Source organism: Triplophysa dalaica, chromosome 22 (genome assembly GCF_015846415.1).
Source record: "Triplophysa dalaica isolate WHDGS20190420 chromosome 22, ASM1584641v1, whole genome shotgun sequence".
NCBI lineage: Eukaryota > Metazoa > Chordata > Actinopteri > Cypriniformes > Nemacheilidae > Triplophysa > Triplophysa dalaica.
In genome coordinates, this window is record NC_079563.1 from 14496040 (window position 1) to 14512662 (window position 16623).

The 16623-nt window shown below is 38.6% G+C and overlaps 3 protein-coding genes across 5 annotated transcripts; all 3 read right to left on the bottom strand.

The window, feature by feature from the left end:
• Positions 1 to 342: 342 nt before the first annotated feature.
• On the bottom strand, positions 343 to 3784 carry bcl7ba (BAF chromatin remodeling complex subunit BCL7B a). Its single transcript, XM_056736566.1, has 6 exons — positions 3602 to 3784; positions 2985 to 3060; positions 2673 to 2775; positions 2371 to 2544; positions 1921 to 2000; positions 343 to 1476 (listed from the first exon to the last, which is right to left on the bottom strand). The coding sequence occupies exons 1-6, from the start codon at positions 3691 to 3693 to the stop codon at positions 1390 to 1392; spliced, it is 612 nt and encodes a 203-aa protein (XP_056592544.1). The 5' UTR covers positions 3694 to 3784; the 3' UTR covers positions 343 to 1389.
• Positions 3785 to 4524: 740 nt separating this feature from the next.
• tbl2 (transducin beta like 2) lies at positions 4525 to 7121 on the bottom strand. Its single transcript, XM_056736683.1, has 7 exons — positions 6634 to 7121; positions 6348 to 6463; positions 6018 to 6202; positions 5761 to 5912; positions 5543 to 5669; positions 5252 to 5404; positions 4525 to 5088 (listed from the first exon to the last, which is right to left on the bottom strand). The coding sequence occupies exons 1-7, from the start codon at positions 6767 to 6769 to the stop codon at positions 4629 to 4631; spliced, it is 1329 nt and encodes a 442-aa protein (XP_056592661.1). The 5' UTR covers positions 6770 to 7121; the 3' UTR covers positions 4525 to 4628.
• A 162-nt stretch (positions 7122 to 7283) lies between these two features.
• prdm15 (PR domain containing 15) lies at positions 7284 to 16566 on the bottom strand. Of its 3 annotated transcripts, none has more exons than XM_056736442.1 (24): positions 16499 to 16566; positions 15706 to 15778; positions 14740 to 14833; positions 14296 to 14449; positions 14066 to 14218; positions 13843 to 13945; positions 13506 to 13772; positions 13218 to 13371; positions 13011 to 13132; positions 12753 to 12847; positions 12536 to 12623; positions 12221 to 12388; positions 11643 to 11737; positions 11403 to 11534; positions 11018 to 11161; positions 10695 to 10843; positions 10535 to 10614; positions 10263 to 10382; positions 9365 to 9496; positions 9167 to 9250; positions 8892 to 9079; positions 8731 to 8811; positions 8452 to 8637; positions 7284 to 8349 (listed from the first exon to the last, which is right to left on the bottom strand). In XM_056736442.1, the coding sequence occupies exons 2-24, from the start codon at positions 15734 to 15736 to the stop codon at positions 7801 to 7803; spliced, it is 3369 nt and encodes a 1122-aa protein (XP_056592420.1). In that variant the 5' UTR covers positions 15737 to 15778; positions 16499 to 16566; the 3' UTR covers positions 7284 to 7800. The 3 variants fall into 3 exon arrangements, with proteins under 3 accessions (XP_056592420.1, XP_056592419.1, XP_056592418.1); XM_056736441.1 differs by having other exon boundaries at positions 8904 to 9079; positions 10695 to 10858; XM_056736440.1 differs by having other exon boundaries at positions 10695 to 10858.
• Between the last annotated feature and the right edge of the window lie 57 nt (positions 16567 to 16623).

Genomic DNA, 16623 nt, shown 5'->3' on the forward strand with positions numbered 1-16623 from the left:
CATTCCTATTTATTAATCCCATTAATTAGAACATATTATAATTTCCCATAAAAGCTATTGAAAGGTTAAATGGGTCTTTAGCGCCACCTGCTTGCGTAACAGCTCCAACTGGGGTTTCTTAAAAATGTGTAAGGAAATAACAAATAATACTACATAAAGTGCAAAGTAATATATACTAAATTCACCCAGAGGTTGTCTTCTCCTGGTGTTTATTTGTACATTAACAGCTGCAGTAGTAATTTCAAGATGCCACTTACCATGGACTGAACCAAGTGTGTTATTGAGTGTAATATACAAAACGGCAAACAGAATCACACAGAAAAAGAAAAAATATACAGAATATCCTGGCAATGTGAGCAATATTTTAATGATATTTGGTTTAAATAACAATATGACTGCTTTAACAACATGGATTAACAACCAGTGTGCAATAAAAGGGCAAAGGCGGAAATGTAACAAAGAAAATTAACTTAAATACTCCTTAATATTTAGATGAATAACAACATACTGTACTAAATAAGCACTTCTTTCAGTGTATGTGTAACCCTGTCCTAAATAAATGAAATAACGGTGGCATAAAAGACAGGGGCTTTCAGTTGCCTGCAGCAAGAAAAGCGTTTCAATTACTTAAACGTATAAACATATTCAATAATAGGATGAAAAAAGATAAAGAAAATGTACTTGTTGCAGGTTAAAGATACCCAGAGTCCAGAATCTACCAACAGAAAATCAAGATATTATTCACATCTTTGAAATCTTAACTTAAACATTCATCTCCAGAATGACTTCTAAATTGCAAACTAACTAATATTAAAACTAACTGAACTTGTTTGAAAAGACATCCTGCATCGTGAGTTGTTATATTTATTAAAGTTAACGAGGTGGGGAATTATAATAAAGACTTTACGTTTATCTTTTAAATTAGGTTTGAACTGTTCTTGTCGCATAAATTTACACGTTTGATTCAGGTCATCATTCTCCAATGATGGCTAAGCTTTCAATCAACTCGTTTCCGTATAATGGCTAAACTTTTTAAATAAGCGTCACATTCCAATGCTTATAAAATAAAGCTACAGCACAAAAACAGTAACTGTAATAACAACAATAAGGGTGTTATCTTGCCACTACATTCATTTCCTTTTCCTGTAAACAGGAATGTCCAGTTTCTTTCAGTTTTCGTCTGTAATTATTGAATGAATCAGGGAAGAACAGTTAAAAACAAAGGGAAAAGATTTGTAAATCTAAAATGTTGCGACAATTGTAGGTCATAATAAATATAGTGCCTTTTTGATGTCTGGTCCATAATGTGTCTTTCGCAGCAGTTATAGGAAGGTCAAGTGATCAGTCTGATTATCAATGCCCAGTGCACGCAGTGTGTGTCTGTGTGTGTTAGCTTAGAGGAGTCGCCTGGATAACCGAGACCTGCTCGGTACAGATTCTTTTTAAGGGAGGGGCTCCACAGCTGTCCTCGTCCTCCTGTGTCCGGGACAAAAAGGGAACAACAACAGGTAAACATAATTTCAGGATGCACTATAAACCTGAGCTGTATCTATTATGTTAGAGGTTTTACAAAGAATCTTAGAAAACTCGAAATCTTAGTGAGAATCAAGAAAACGTGATCAATGAGAGTAGACTTGACAGGCAAATAAAAAAATGTATTTAAAATAACTGCATTATTCAAAATGTTCTTTGATTTTACATAATGTCCTATGCATAGTGTATTTTTAGATATACTGCCCAGCTAAACTGAATGTAGTCTAATGGTTCCCATTTTTTGCCAATTTAATAATTTTTTGTGACTTCGGAATTCTCTCAAATTCCACTCAATCCTAATAAGGTTACATAGACTTTGTATAGAACATAACCCTAACATTCATGTGTCGTAAACAAATCTCTGGTTAGTTTTGTACTGTTTGTCACCTGAGCCGTGAGGGGTACAAGATCTTCTTTGATGAGTGTTGGCGGCTCATCGGCGACCTCATTTGATTGCAGCAGCGGTTCTAGAAAATGTAATGTTTTCAAAAGACTAAGATATCAGTTTGAGCCAAAGCGAAACATGAATACTCTATAAATATGGTGATGTCTAAAAGGCGTTGTTCACATCACGCAACCTCATCCTTTGTGACTAAATTTAAAATATAACATGGCACTGAGCGACTAAATATGAAATGATTGAAAAATATTGAAAAAGAAGCTCATAAATATTTTCTAAATAATCGGTTGGGTACTGAGTGATGATATTGCTAAATATTTGAAGCTAACTCTGCTTAACTGTACTGAATTTTTTATTTAATGTACTCCTCTATACCTATAATAGCTTTGATATTACCTTTAAAGTCACAGAATAAATGCATAGGTTGTGAGCTTCACCTTCCATGCTTTCCTGGCCAAGGGTGGGCGGTTGTGGGTCATCTGTGCGGTAGTCTAGAGTCTGAGGTGCAGGGCTGACAGGTTCACTGGGCTGAGGACTGGAGTAACTACTGCTGTCTGCTGCAGCTTTAGGTTGATACGAGTCCGAGAGAGAACTCTGGTTGCTGTTCTCATCTGAAAATGTAGGAAACTACGAACATTTGAAGTTGCCAACATTTAAAGAACAGTTCCTTCCTAATAAAAAGTGTATACTTTTCATACTTTAAAGTATTTTGAATTGAACTCTACGTGCATTTGTTTACCTTGAAAATCTAATAGTACAGAGCATGCATTATCAGATGACTCCTCCGTGGGGAAATTATTCCGTTGAATCTCCTCACCCACAGACACTTTGTTCTTTTCCTTCTAAAAGACATCATTAAAAACGTTAAAGATTAAGAAAATCTTTTGCAATCCAGAGAATATATTGATTCATGCATATAAGGAAAGCAGTATCATGTTTCTTTGCATGCACGCAGTCTGTCAGGTGACCACAGGATGTGTACAAGTATACAAATACATCTGGTTAGACGCTATTTATAACAAAGAAAAGATTCTGAGATGTGCTGCTGTACCTCTTTCGTGTCCACCACAGGTACCCATTTGAATATTCTTAATGATGTATCTCCAACTGTGACCCATTTCTTTTCCCTGAAATAACACAATGCAAAATTGGTGCAACAGGTTTTTAATACAATTGGGATGTGTTTTAAGAAACATTACACTTTAAAGCTCTACTCTTTGTTTTGCAGATGGAGAAAAAGCACAATTAAGTTTGCAGAACTTTAGTTGATGAGTTGAAACCAACCCAACATTCACTTCCATCACAAAGGGGCCTGAATTTGGCTGGACTAAAACCTTACTGGATGTGCAAGAATAAATCTTATGAACATTAAATGCATAACAGACTCTATAAACAAGCGAAACTAGAACAATAATGTATTTTAAGCTTACTGAGCGTCATTTTAAACTAACACTTTACCAATAAAGTAACAATTTAAAGTCCTTATCTGTCCTGCCCATTTGTCGATGGTCTCTTGAGAAAACAAAGCCAAGTGGCTCGCTACTGGCTGTTCCCCGTGTCAGTCAAACGACATCCCCTTATGAAACCCCTCCCCCTTTCCGTGTGAAGTTTCTCTTTTGAGAAATATTCACGGTTACAAAGTGCCGTGACGCTGGCCATCATACTCACCATCTTCGTACCTTCTCAATGGCGGCCATCACTTTCTTCATGTCATCTTTTGCGCGACTTCGGGTCTCAGCGCGAACCGAGCGACCCGACATTTCGGAATTTTGTCGGTACGCTTACTGGAATCGTGTCGGTCTTGCAGTCTGGTTGCTCAAATCTCGCATCGCGAGAACTCAGGACTGACTCCACTTTCTAGAGCTACTCGACAGGTCCCACCTACTTGCGGAGGGCACAGGTGGCTACTATGATATTTATTAACTTTTTTAGATGAAAGTCCGAATTCGATAGTTTTACAGTAAACGACACTGTGTCCACATCTGTTTCAGAACAGTAAAACTTAACCAACTGAATGTTTTTAATATACTATTTAAGTTATAACTTCTTTCAAAATAAAAGTCTTATAGTGTTCACTTTTTAAATGTAAAAAAATCTGATATAAAATACCGATGGAATGCACGCTTAGAATTTTTTTTACAGTTAGCAAAAAATGTAAATATAAAATAGTAAATATTTTACATTATTAGAAAGCATAAAGAGCCCTGTGATTACCATTACTATAGCCTAAATCTATCTAAAGTATTGTTTAAAATATTTTGAGTCTATTTTTAAATGTGAACAAATAAACAAACAAGTTTGATAAAAGTGATGTATTTTTGAAATCCAAAAATACTTTCATTTCATCTTATTGTGGAATTATGTTGTCAGATATGACAAGCAACCTATTGTATAAACACTGTGGCAGTATCACAACTTTGCTCAGTTTGTTAATAAGGGCTATCCAGAATCAATGCCTCAATCAATTGCATGATTCTGATATAGCATGTACTGTTAAACCTTGCTTGAATACATCATTCATCATCTTTGCAATTCCATTTGACGATGCAAATGGCCAAAAAAAAGATTTTCCCTTGAACCTGTCACAAAAGTAATCAAACACTTGATTTATTCTTTAGAACCAACATGCTAAAGCGAGACTCTGAAAACAAAATGGCCTTCAGTTCATAAAAGGCAGTTAAAGTTGTTCTTTTGTCTAGTTCTTTGGTCCATTAAGCACAGCTTCCAGAGCATTCTCAGCATCTGTTATCTGCTGCTGGAGTCTCTGTCTTACTCCATCGTTTGGGGACTTCTTCAGCATGGTTTGCATATCCTGGATGGCGGCACGGTAACCAATTACATTGTGAAATACACGAATGGCCCGGTCGCCAGTGCTTACTAAGAAGCGGTTGTTCATGTCAAACTTAAGGTCGGTTATCTCTTTACTGTGAACGTCATGGAATTCTTCTTCTAGTTCACCAGTGATAGCACTGTACATGGCTATATCAGAACCGTTGGACACAGCAACTACGCGGCCATCTGGAGACAGTGCTATGCGGCTCCCCTCTGACACCTGAGACGGCACAGTCCGCAACAAGTATGGATCCTGCTGTTTCTTGTACTCCACATCAGTGTCCCACAGCTTCCATGTGCCGTCTTTAGATACGGTCACCATTCTGTACAATAAGGAAACATGCTCAATTTTAGAGCCAAGGTTTTCTCAGTAACTTCCTTTCAGAAGTCTTTTTTAAAATGTTTGTAAAGGTAAATCTGTCAATTACTAAAAGATTTATTATAGAATACAACATTTTTCCATGGCAAACAAAAGAGATATCTTGCCTTCGAGAGTCGTTGGAGAAATCAAAGGAGTAAACGCCAGCCGAATGCCCCTTAAGATCAAATGCACGCACAACCTCTCTGAACTCTCCAGTTTTACCAAAACAAACCTCCCACACCTTCACATCCGTGGTAAAGCCACAGGAAGCAACAAACCTTCGAAAAATACAAAAAGGTTATTTTTGAAAGCATTAGATCTGAAAATATGTTCAAGAACTCTAAACCTTTTCTCAGATGTTAAATTAATGCAATTAAGTTTGGCTTAAGTCTAAAGATCTGGATTCTTCAGCTCACCTGCCACATGGTGATATAGCCGCGTGCGAGTTGGTTATCTGATTAGTGTTGATAGTAGCCAGAACTTCTCCCTTCAAATCCCAGATCACAATGGTGGTATCAACAGAGGCAGACATTATAAATTTGCCTGAAAGAGAATGCAACTTTAGAAATAAATTCCACATCATATGTTCAACAACAAACAATGTTAGATTCCATTATGTAAAATGTTAACTGACCCGTCTCTGCAATCCCAATGTTTAAAATGATTCCCTTGTGCCTCTGAGGGAAATCTTCTGGGGCTGCCTTAAAATTGAACGTGCCATCGTCCTTTTTGATCATCTTATAGATGCGAATGGTCTCTCCGTTTGCCAGCCAGGTTATAAAGGCTCTAAGGACACAAACTAACCAGTAAGCTCATGACCAGACAGCAAGTACAAAATGACAGCAGTATTAATAATGTCATAACTGAGCGTGTTGACATAAGGCTCTGTACCGAGAATCTGGACTGAACCGGACGAGGGTGGCATGATCAAACTCAACGTTGGCCCGCAAGCACTTGTGATCTCGATCCAGGAAGTCTTTAGTGCTCCAGATCCTAATGGTGCGGTCATCCGAGCAAGACGCAAGGTATTTACCATTGCTACTAAAATCCAGACAAGTCACATTGCCATTGTGACTCTAGAAGAAAATGAGAAATCAGAATTATTTTGTAATCATACATTTAAATCACAGGATATGTTTCACTAGTGATCCTTTTAAAGGATGTTAACTGTTTGAAATAGCGCGGTCACGCGTTCATCTTTGACATTTAAGCATTAATCACCTTTAAACCGGAAGCAAGTAGCTGATGGGAGAATGTGTGTTGCTGCGGTCTTTCCTTACGGGGGCGCTGTTGCTGCTTTTGCTTCTTGGAAGGCGCTTTCGCAGCATTTTCATCAACTGTAACATTATCCACAGTTTGATTACGGAGACTTGCATTAAAAATTAAAGCCTTTCCAACACGAACACATATATTCTAGTATTCTATACTATATATGCATCTTAAACAAACAGCTTATGTATGAATTTGATGGACACAAAAACTACTTGTCGACTTCTTGTCCACTTACTTGTCGAATCTGCGTCTTTGTTCTGCTCGTTCTCCTCAGAAGATTCACTGTTCTGTTTACTGATTGCTACAGCGACTAAAATGACCAGCGCACCTATCAATACTGATAATGCAAGAATGGCAGCAAACACCACCATCTTGTGCCACGTTATCGCTCGAGATAGGTTAAAGTAAAATCTAAAACCGTCTGTTTAATAGACCTCTTGCTATCTGTTTGCACTCTTACTCGAGTCGTACTTTGTTTAACGTTACCACTTTATTTCCAGTGACTCGTTGGCAACTTGACTGCTGAAACACATCACAGTTATGTTTACTATCACGTTAAACCGAATCAATCCGTTCACCTATATTTGTTTTGCAAAGAGTCAGGAACTTATTATTAAATTACCTGCATTCATCCATTCGCTAAACTCGGGGTACTTTGTCAAAGAACGAATTGCACACAAGCGATCAAATACAGAGCGCCTCCTGGCCAGCGCGCATGCGTGGTTTTTCTTCTTCGTGTCAATGGACTCTGGAAGTGCTGGTGTGCGGTTTAGGCGCTATCGCCCCAAGCGGCCATTCATTGAAAAATAAATTAAGGATTGTTTTCAAAGTTTAGTTTTCGCATTAAAATGCACATTTTAAAAGCTCGTATTTAGTGTGTCCACATTTGCTTTAATTTCTGAAGCATGCACTCAAAGCAGATAAAAAAAGACAACAGAAAATATTTCCAGTTAGCATTGCAATCCACCAACAACATTATCCACAGGTGGTACAAAATGAGGTTGTTCTACAAATATATTTTAAGTCCTAATTTTCACAGACTAAGACATTTTGGGTAATGTAAACCTTTAAATTGATAGCCAGTGCATGCAGTTTCTCTATGACGATAACAAAGGATCTACTTTGGCTCAAGTTCAAAAGCAACATAACATTTCATTGTCTTTTACGTTCATCACAGATGAATTTTATGCTACTATTATAATGTGATCATGATCACTCCTTTCATGCGTTCAATAAAAAAATATATAATTATTCTTAAAAAAATCTTTGTAACAACACCAATGTGCTAAAACGATCCACTGGTTTCCCATAAACTTAATTGACTGCATGCTCCTTCCAAAAACTTGGTCCAAAATAATCGTCTTAACTAAATCTTCCAAAACTGTACATTACACCCCATTTCTCAGTAGCTGAACATCTGTGGTGCTGCGGTTGGCTGTTGCTGGCCAGGTCCAGTGACCTCTGACTGGATCTGATGGTTTTGTTCTGAAATCGATTGTGACTGTTCTGAAGGTCCCTGGGAAGTGTCTGGTTGGGAATCGTCTATGGTAGTGGCATGAGCTCCATCAGGCGGGCCAACGGTCCTCCACGTGAGACCGGGTTGTTCCAGCTGGTGGGATATCGGGCTGACAAATGTGGTGAGGTTGATAAAATGCGCAACCGACTGGGGGCCCGTGGCCCCTGCGGCCCCCACCGTCTCTGTCTGGAGGTCGGCCGGTCGATTGTGGAGCATGGCTGAACCGCTGACTGTATCAAAGGTAACGGTGAGTATAGAGCTATCCAGTGTGAGCGGTCGATCACTCGGGGTAAGATGTCCGACGGCAATGGGCTGTAGGTTGCTGAACTGGGAGGGAGCAGGCGTGGTGATGGGGGTCACGGTGATGTTGGTCAAACCGACAGAACTGGAGGGAGAGGGGGCTGGAGGGGCGCTGGGGTCAGCCAACACCACCACCTGTGCATGAGACAAAAGGCACAATACAATCAAATGAGACCATTCTGAAATGTCAACAGGGTGAATTTTGTTTTCACGTTTTTTTTTCTTTATGGCACAAACCTGCTGAATGCTCTGCACAGCAGAACTGGTTTCATCTCCCACGTTGGCTGTGAACTCAGCGGTTTTGTTGTTGAAATCCACATACTCAACGTCTGAATCGGAAAGCTCAGGCTCCTGAGGTAAGAGTTTTGGCCTCTTCTTGCCGGGATTGGAATCCCGGTGGGCTTTTTCGGGCGTCAGAGAGGTCTGAATCACAGCATGTCAATATTATAAATATCTGTTGTTCTCCATTAATTTTTTTCTCCTTCTATCAGTCATACAGGCAACTTTAAGACATACCTGCGTGATATTGATGGTGGAGGCGTCGATTGTTGAAGGTTCCTGCATTTCGTCAAATTCACCCAACCTTACAGTCACGATCTGCAGTACATGGGACATAAACCTCAGTACTTCCATCAGCGAAAAACTTAATTCTATGTGTGTGATTTTGTTTCACTGACCTGCCAACTCACCTCAGGGTGTTTGCGGCGCATGTGGCGGTTCATGGAGGCGCGTGTGGAAACCTTAGTGCCGCACAGGTGACAGCTCTGAGCCTCCACCTTCTCATGAGTCAACTGCATGTGTTTCTGTAGCATGTACTGCGTTACGTATTTCTTATCACAGACGGAGCAGGAAAATGTCTTTCCCACTGCAGACAGACAGCAGAGACTTGAGTGAGGGCAAACTCTCTGTATTATTTCTATAAAATATCATTCCCGAGTGCTATTTACTGTACCTGTATGAATGAGTTTGTGTGTCTCCATAGTGTTTCTCTCACTAAACGTCTTCCCGCAGAGTTCGCACATAAAGTCTTTTGTTCCTGGTGGAATACGTGTGAGTATGAGAATATAGTTAGTACTTTAAATATAAAGAATATTTTTAGTACTTGTTGGTGTACACTATTTGTAATATATCGAATGTGTAAGATGCTTACCTGTGTGTCTTTTGTAATGTTTCAGCATGTTGACTTTCTGGGCAAACTTGCGGTTACATTCTTTACATTCATATTCTTTAATTCCTTTATGTAGCTTCATATGATGCCTAAGGGCATGTTTTGTCTTCATGCCTAGTGAACATACAAACACATTATTAAAGAGGGATTAAATCTTTGTATTTATGTCGCATACTTGTATTAGGGGTATAAGCTGGTGTTTAGCTTTGAGAAAAATTTAAGGAGGAATGGTAAAAAATACAAAGATACATAAAATACAAGAAGGATGACAAAATATTACCACACGAGAAGATCAACAAATATTAATAAAACTAGTCTGTGTTTACTTTATTTCCTGTAAATCTTTTGTTTTTCTATGTATTTTATTTCGTATATTTTAATATTTTTTTCCTACAAACATGTGCAATTTCGTATAATTTTGTCGTATAAAATTGTTATGTCATTTTTGTAGCATACTAAATGGTATGATGCTACCCGAGAGGGCATTAAAAGCAGACGAAGAGTTTATCTGCAATTTTTATTTATGTTATCATGTGTTTATTATGTAAGTTAGCTGTACTATTATTATTAAATCAATACAACCCAACTGCAATTTGGATTGATATTGCTTGGAATGCACAATAAAACTGATCTATTTTTAGCAAATAAACCCTTCAAATATTGCACCACTATACCAACCCTAGTTTCAGCTCTAACACATCTGTCTGTATTTCTATCATGTCGAGGTTTGTTCGATTAGGGATGGAGCTAAAGTCTGCATTGGCCCGCCACAACTGTACTGAAATACTTCTACTGTAAATACATTGCTTATCCATGTTAAAAAAAAAGTGAGCTCCAGTATTCAATGTTTATTATGAGATGGAGACCAAAGTGTTTATACCCTTCCCGCACTCTGCACACAGGTAGTCTCGGACGTCATCATGGACTCTCAGGTGTTCTTTAAGCATGTCTTTTCTGGCGAAGGACTTTCCACACTGATCACAGCAGTGGCTCTTCACTCCTGCAGGGGCCAAATGGTTTATAACCACCATTATTTTGATTCCTAATCTGGTTCAAATCCGTTTTATAACACCCCAAATACTCTGCTATTCCTTATATATTATTTAAAATTCAAGCATGCTGTTTTTCCACCTGTGCTCTACATTCGCTCACCCGTGTGGATGATTTTGTGTCTGTCCAGGTTTCCGATACTGTTGAAGATCCGACCACACATATCACACGGATGAATATACCTGCGGAGAGTTTAAAATGCAGCCGTTATTCATATTCTTGCTTTAAAACATTAAGTTCTTTAAGACGTTCGGTGTATTACTTGTGCACTGAAGGATCAGGCAGGTGGTCTCGGTGGATGACCAGATGAGCATTGTATGTGGCCTTCAGGGCGAAACGGCGATTGCACATGGTACAGTTGTAGCCTTTCTCCTTATGCATGCCCATTATGTGTTTCATGTAGTCTCGACCCTTTGAAAATGTCACCTGATGACATGTTATTCAAAAGTAGGAAAACAGAGATAGTCAAATAAAACTAGATTTTGGATATGCATCTACTCATGCCTAACATGAGAGGAAATCGAAGAAAGTGCTTTTTAAAAACTTCAAAAGAGCTTAATCCAGATGAAGGTATCTGTACTTCACCTGACATTTCTTGCAGCTGTATTTGTGATGTTCTGGATCATTCTTCTCATCTTCTTCCTCGGAACTCTCATCACTTTCCTCCATAGAGATGCCAATCTTCCTAATGAAGTCCTGTCTCTCATCCTCGTCCATTAAAGCGATGTCCTGAGAAGAATATGTTTTGAAACTTTAGTGCATCATTACATACTAACAAGCTTCTATTCAAAGCAATGCATTCAAGGTACATTTTATCAGCTACATGTTCCCTGGACACCAACCTATGACCTCGGAGCTGCTAGTACCATCCCGTTGAGCTAGAGGAACTTTGCGCGCCACTCACTAGTAGTAGACCCAGACGTTCTGCATCCTTCACAAGAAAAGTATTCTAACACATCCACCTTCTCACCTTGAAGTGCACGTGGATGTGATCTCTCAGGACGTCCACCCGGAAGAACTTTCGACCGCAGATCTCGCAGGTGTATTTTTTATCCCCGTGAGTCAGTAAGTGTTTGTTCATGTTACTCCGACAGGAAAACACCTTGAATTAAGCAAGTAATTCATGTTTGTGTTATTATTTTGGGATTTTAGCGAACTAAAATCAGTAACATATCAGTTGTTGAAAAAGAAAGATGTCGCTGGATGTCACCTTGCCACAGATGGGACATGCTGAAGGCTCCTTCCTGTATTTGCTTCCTTCCTCCCCGTTGGCTTCAAGCTCCTCTTTTTTCATGTTCTTTGGCCCTGTAGCAATGGATGATGGGACAGTCAGTGCACATGCAGAGGAAGTGACATAATGATGATGATTTTATCTTACAGTAAAGGGCAAGGGAAGAGAAAATGAGGCTTAGATATGGAGGGACCATCTGTTTAACATACTTGTTTACAATTAAAAAGTAGGCAAACCAAGATGGTGATGATAATGTACTTTTTTATAATGCACCAATGTGAGATTTTATAATAAATATTTCTTATTTTCTTTGATGAAAATTAAAGGGAAAGTTCACCCTAAAATAAAAATTATTTCCTCACTCTTATGTCGTTGTGAAATGTATGATCTCCTTAATGTAGCACACAAGTAAAAAAACTACTTTTATGGTGATTCATTGTAATTCCACAAAAGAAAGTATTTTTTTCATTGCCATATCATTAACTAAAAGACAAAAGAAGTAAATCATGTTATTGATGACAGAAATAAAACAAATGTGTTAATTCTGTTAGACTCACCAACAACATGCCGCCTCTGGTGGTCTTGCATGACGTCTTTGCGGTAGAACATCTTGTTGCAAATCTCACATGCGTAGAGTTTTTCTCCATGTTTCTTCTTGTGCTTGGACAGATTACTATTAGTGGAGAAAAATCTAGAACATATCTCACATTGAAACGTTTTGTCATCTGCAAGAGGAGAACATAAGAGATGTTGTGTGAGCAGCAAGATAAGAATATTTTTGCGAAAATATGAAATTTTACATTCCACACAAATGCATTACAAATAAATTATGCTTAAAAATAAAAACAAAACATAGAAAAAAAATGTTTTACCCGTCCTGCAGTTATGAAATTTTAAGGCGTTTTCCACTCTGAAGGATTTTTCACAAGTCGAACATTTGTACTTGTACTCTTTGTCAGGCTAGAAACACGCAGAAAGCACAAGATATATAAAGTCTCTCAAAAAAAATTCAGTAAAAACTAAATAATTTTAAGATGCCGTTCACTTTCACAAACCATAAGTAATTATGAGAGTAAAAACAAGACATACCTCATTCTTACTGTGTTTGTATGAAATATGCTGTTTAAGACTCTCCTTTCGACTGAACATCTTGTCACACTCTTCACACTTGAAACACTTATCACCTGTGAATGAAAATTAAACCACACAAACTATCTTTTTATGTGCACACATATACTCGGTTAGTTATGTTTGAAACAAGAAAATTCAATTAAAAGATTTTTTAACTAAAATCAAATTGCAAAACGACAAGGTTCTTCCTTCAGGATGATGAAAGAGTGGCGTTACCGTGGGAACGGATGTGTCTGTTAAGGTTGCTACTGTTCTGAAACACCTTATTGCAGTGGCAGCACTGATAAACCCGCTTATGATCTCCACCCTGACGCAGGGACCGTTTCTTAATTCCAGTTCTAATGTCGAGAGAAATGAAAGGAATTTGTTTTTTCAAAACACACTGTGGAATGCGAGATTTGGGATGTTTTTTTCTGCCCTCACTTTCCAGAAGAGATGGAGGGACGTGTCATCCGGGGGGTTTTGACGGACAGGCGGTCTCCATCAGTCATGAGCTCCTGGACATCCAGAACAGGCAGATGAAGATCTGGAGCCACAGGATTGAGACCATGCTCAGCGGACACATCAACAGGGGTTTCTGACAGATAGAGGATGAAATGAAAGCATATAACTCATTCGATATCACGTTTGAAAACAAAGTCTTCTGCATTTTAAACAATTTCGTCTACATATTTGATGTAAACAAAATATATCCCATAAATGCTCCCTCACCTTTATTGACATCTATTGTTACGGGTTTCTGAGCTCTGGTTCGCCGCGGTCTGCCTTGTTTTTTGATCGGCTCCGTGGGGGTCGGAGCACTTTGTAGAGTGTTACCCAGGGGTCCAGCTTCTGCCATTTGCTGGTCAGGAGCTTCTGTGGTGGATGCTGGAGGTGTTTTAACCTGTTGGATCTGACCAATGAGCTGGTCTGGAGCAGGAAGTATCTCTGGATGAACTGTTGTGGGTCCCAGGGGAACAGGTATTTTAGAAACCATTTCTAAGAAGAAAGAGGATGAAATAAGTCTGTGTTTAAAATATATGTTTAGGCTTCTGGTGTTCAGAAGTACCTTGTGGAGGTGGAAGCACAGGTGGCCTAAGAAGGGGCCGATCCATTTTCTTGGCATAAAATGCTCCATACCAGACTTTCAACTCAGCTCCAGGCAGAACATCCTGTGAATACAATTTTTGGTAAAAAATGTTTAAATCTACATAATATATTAATGACACACAATTCAAGAACACAAATTAAACAATAATGGTTATTAAAGGGACAGTGCAGCATCAAAGTACCTGTGACGTGTTGAAGTAAACATCGTCATCCTGCTGGTATGCCGTCAAATTCTGGTGTTTGTGGTCTGTGGCAGGTCGAACCATCATCATCCAATTACAGTCATCTTCATTGGATGTGTCAAAACACACCACTGAGCCGTCCTTCTGGAATATCTAGGAGCCACAACAGAGCATACATCAAGCAATGCCCCATTTGGTTTGTACTGACAGACTGAGTGTGCAAAGTTTACCTTTAAAGGAAATGCCCCTTCTGTTTGAAGGCTGGGAACCCTTTTGGCCTCAAAGGGCCCAAATCGAGTTCGCTTAACAAGCCGATGAAGCACAAACACCCCCTCACTACCCTCCTCAGCAGGTCTGATCTCCAGGCTGTCCGGTAAAGAGGACCTGGAATGTGGATGATATTAACAATCTTAAGTTGATTGCAATATATAGATACTGTAAATAAACATTTAGATTTAAAGTCTTATGCTCAAATGTTTGCAATTCATTTTGTAGGTACAAAGAAATGAATATTAAAAAAAGGACTATAAATTGGTATAATTAAGGTAGTCTCAATTTTTGGCTTTTTTATGGATCCCTGTGTTAAAAAAATACAAATATAACAATCTAACGATGCGGCCTTTGCATTCAAGACCCTCTCTCTCGGGGTAACGGGCCAAAAGTCCTCCACTCACCGTGCCCGACTCAGAACAAATGAGTCTTTCACCGTGATGACGGGTCCTAGTTCAGGACATTCAGAGTCATGGTACTGCCCGCAGTCATCACACCCTGCAGAAAGGAGACGATCATGAATGGGTTGGCAATGGTGATGGGTAATATAATGAATATTAGAAATTATTGAGAAAAATGCTCTGTTTTTATCATCAAGCATCATTTACATGTGTTAATGTGAAGTAGTACGTGGTCACTCGAGCTATATTCAAAATTTTTCACTAAACATTTAAAATGTACTATGCAGTAATGATGATTTATATTGGGGAACAACAGTCTTTCGTTTGAAAGTTGCTTTGGATAAAAGTGTGTGGTTAATTTATAAATGGTAATGTAATATTAATAATAAATATTTTTAGAGCAATTATTTGTAATAAGAATTCAAGTGCTAAAGCAAGAATATTGAGACATATACCATGCATCCAGGTGGATGCAGGTAAATACCCCTTTTCCACGAAAAGCGCTTTGAGTACCCAGAAAAGTGCCATATAAATGTAACAAATAATTATAAACCGAGTATCTTCAACAATTTCAAAACACATCAAATTATGGGATATCACCTAGTCCTACTTGTCAGCGTATACAATAGTACAACAATAGTATGTTGAAAACACAATTTTTTGAGAAGCTTCGATCATTTAAAGCAGTGGTTGTAGTTAGGCCCCCGTCGTATCGCTTTGTGGCCCCCCAAATAAATACTTATTTATATAATCCTAAACTTGATATTCTAATAAACCAAAAACATATTCATTTATACAATACTAGAATATCAGTTATTTAGTTGCCGATCTTATTTTCTACACAAACAGAAAATTGTCCATATTTCACCAAATGCAAAATGTGTTGCCCCACTGGATCCATCTTGGGTCCCCTAGCCCCCAGTTTAAATACCACTGATTTAAATAATAAAATAAATAAAGTATACTCACAAACAAACTCATCTGGTGTCTCTTCAGCCATTCTGACACATCAGAGATGAAACGTGTTAACGTGTTTTCACATCTGCAAGAAAACTGTATATATTGAATTGCTGCAACTATTCGTTTAAAGCAACAAAACTGTATGATTACACGCTTTTTACCAAACACACACATACATATATATACATATATTGGTGTGTTAAAAACAACATATATAATATATAATAAACGTTTGTGCATTTATAAAAAGTAGAAATCTCTCACAAAACGTGTTTTAAATGCGAAATAATGTGTCATTGCAGTTTTGACACTTTTCCATTATAACTTTAATGGTCGTTAGCTGGCTTTCAGTGAATATTTCATTCTAAACAAAACATCATATTTCGATTGGTGTATACAGCAAGTCAATGAAGTCAACATCAACAATCACATCACAGGTGACAGTGAGCTTTCCCCGCGGTAAACGCCTGCAAGCAGACAGATGAAGTGTACAACATGCTTCAATACGGAGAGAATCCGTGATTTGGGTAGATTTCAAACTGTAGCCGGGTTTTAACTCCGATCTCAGGCTGCACTCGCTCTCTTTGAGCAATGCAAATGTAACAAAGAACAATCGGCATGGCGGATGGAATGGAGACGCAGCGCTCATCTGGAGCTAAGTGAGCGTGAATGCCGAAAGCACGTTAAAATCGCTCTCGCGACACTTTTCATTGATGCCGCACCACTTGATGAGGACTATTTACACGTGTCGGTAAATGCTTATGAATACAGACTATGCACAAGTTAAATGTAAAGTGTTTACCTGTTTTTCAAACGTCTACACATTCAGTGAATCCTGACTCCGGGTTCCAATCCGCTCCAGAAACCGCGCAGGACCGGAAATAAGACCCGCGCGGGTGCTTGTGGGAAGTGTAGTTTTTCCGCACC

Bases quoted from the DNA above. Each gene is read 5' to 3' on its own strand.
- bcl7ba (XM_056736566.1), bottom strand. From the start codon at position 3,693: ATGTCGGGTCGCTCGGTTCGCGCTGAGACCCGAAGTCGCGCAAAAGAT. The intron at 3,061-3,601 runs GTGAGTATGATG...GTGTTATTTCAG, and splicing joins ATTGAGAAGGTACGAAGATG to GGAAAAGAAATGGGTCACAG. The intron at 2,001-2,370 runs GTGAAGCTCACA...TACATTTTCTAG, and splicing joins TGGCCAGGAAAGCATGGAAG to AACCGCTGCTGCAATCAAAT.
- tbl2 (XM_056736683.1), bottom strand. From the start codon at position 6,769: ATGGTGGTGTTTGCTGCCATTCTTGCATTATCAGTATTGATAGGTGCG. The intron at 5,670-5,760 runs GTCAGTTAACAT...ATTCTCTTTCAG, and splicing joins CATTGGGATTGCAGAGACGG to GCAAATTTATAATGTCTGCC. The intron at 5,405-5,542 runs GTGAGCTGAAGA...TATTTTTCGAAG, and splicing joins GCTATATCACCATGTGGCAG to GTTTGTTGCTTCCTGTGGCT.
- prdm15 (XM_056736440.1), bottom strand. From the start codon at position 15,736: ATGGCTGAAGAGACACCAGATGAGTTTGTTT. The intron at 13,133-13,217 runs GTGAGGGCAGAA...TCTCGACATTAG, and splicing joins CCCTCCATCTCTTCTGGAAA to AACTGGAATTAAGAAACGGT. The intron at 11,738-12,220 runs GTGAGTCTAACA...CCATTGCTACAG, and splicing joins CCAGAGGCGGCATGTTGTTG to GGCCAAAGAACATGAAAAAA.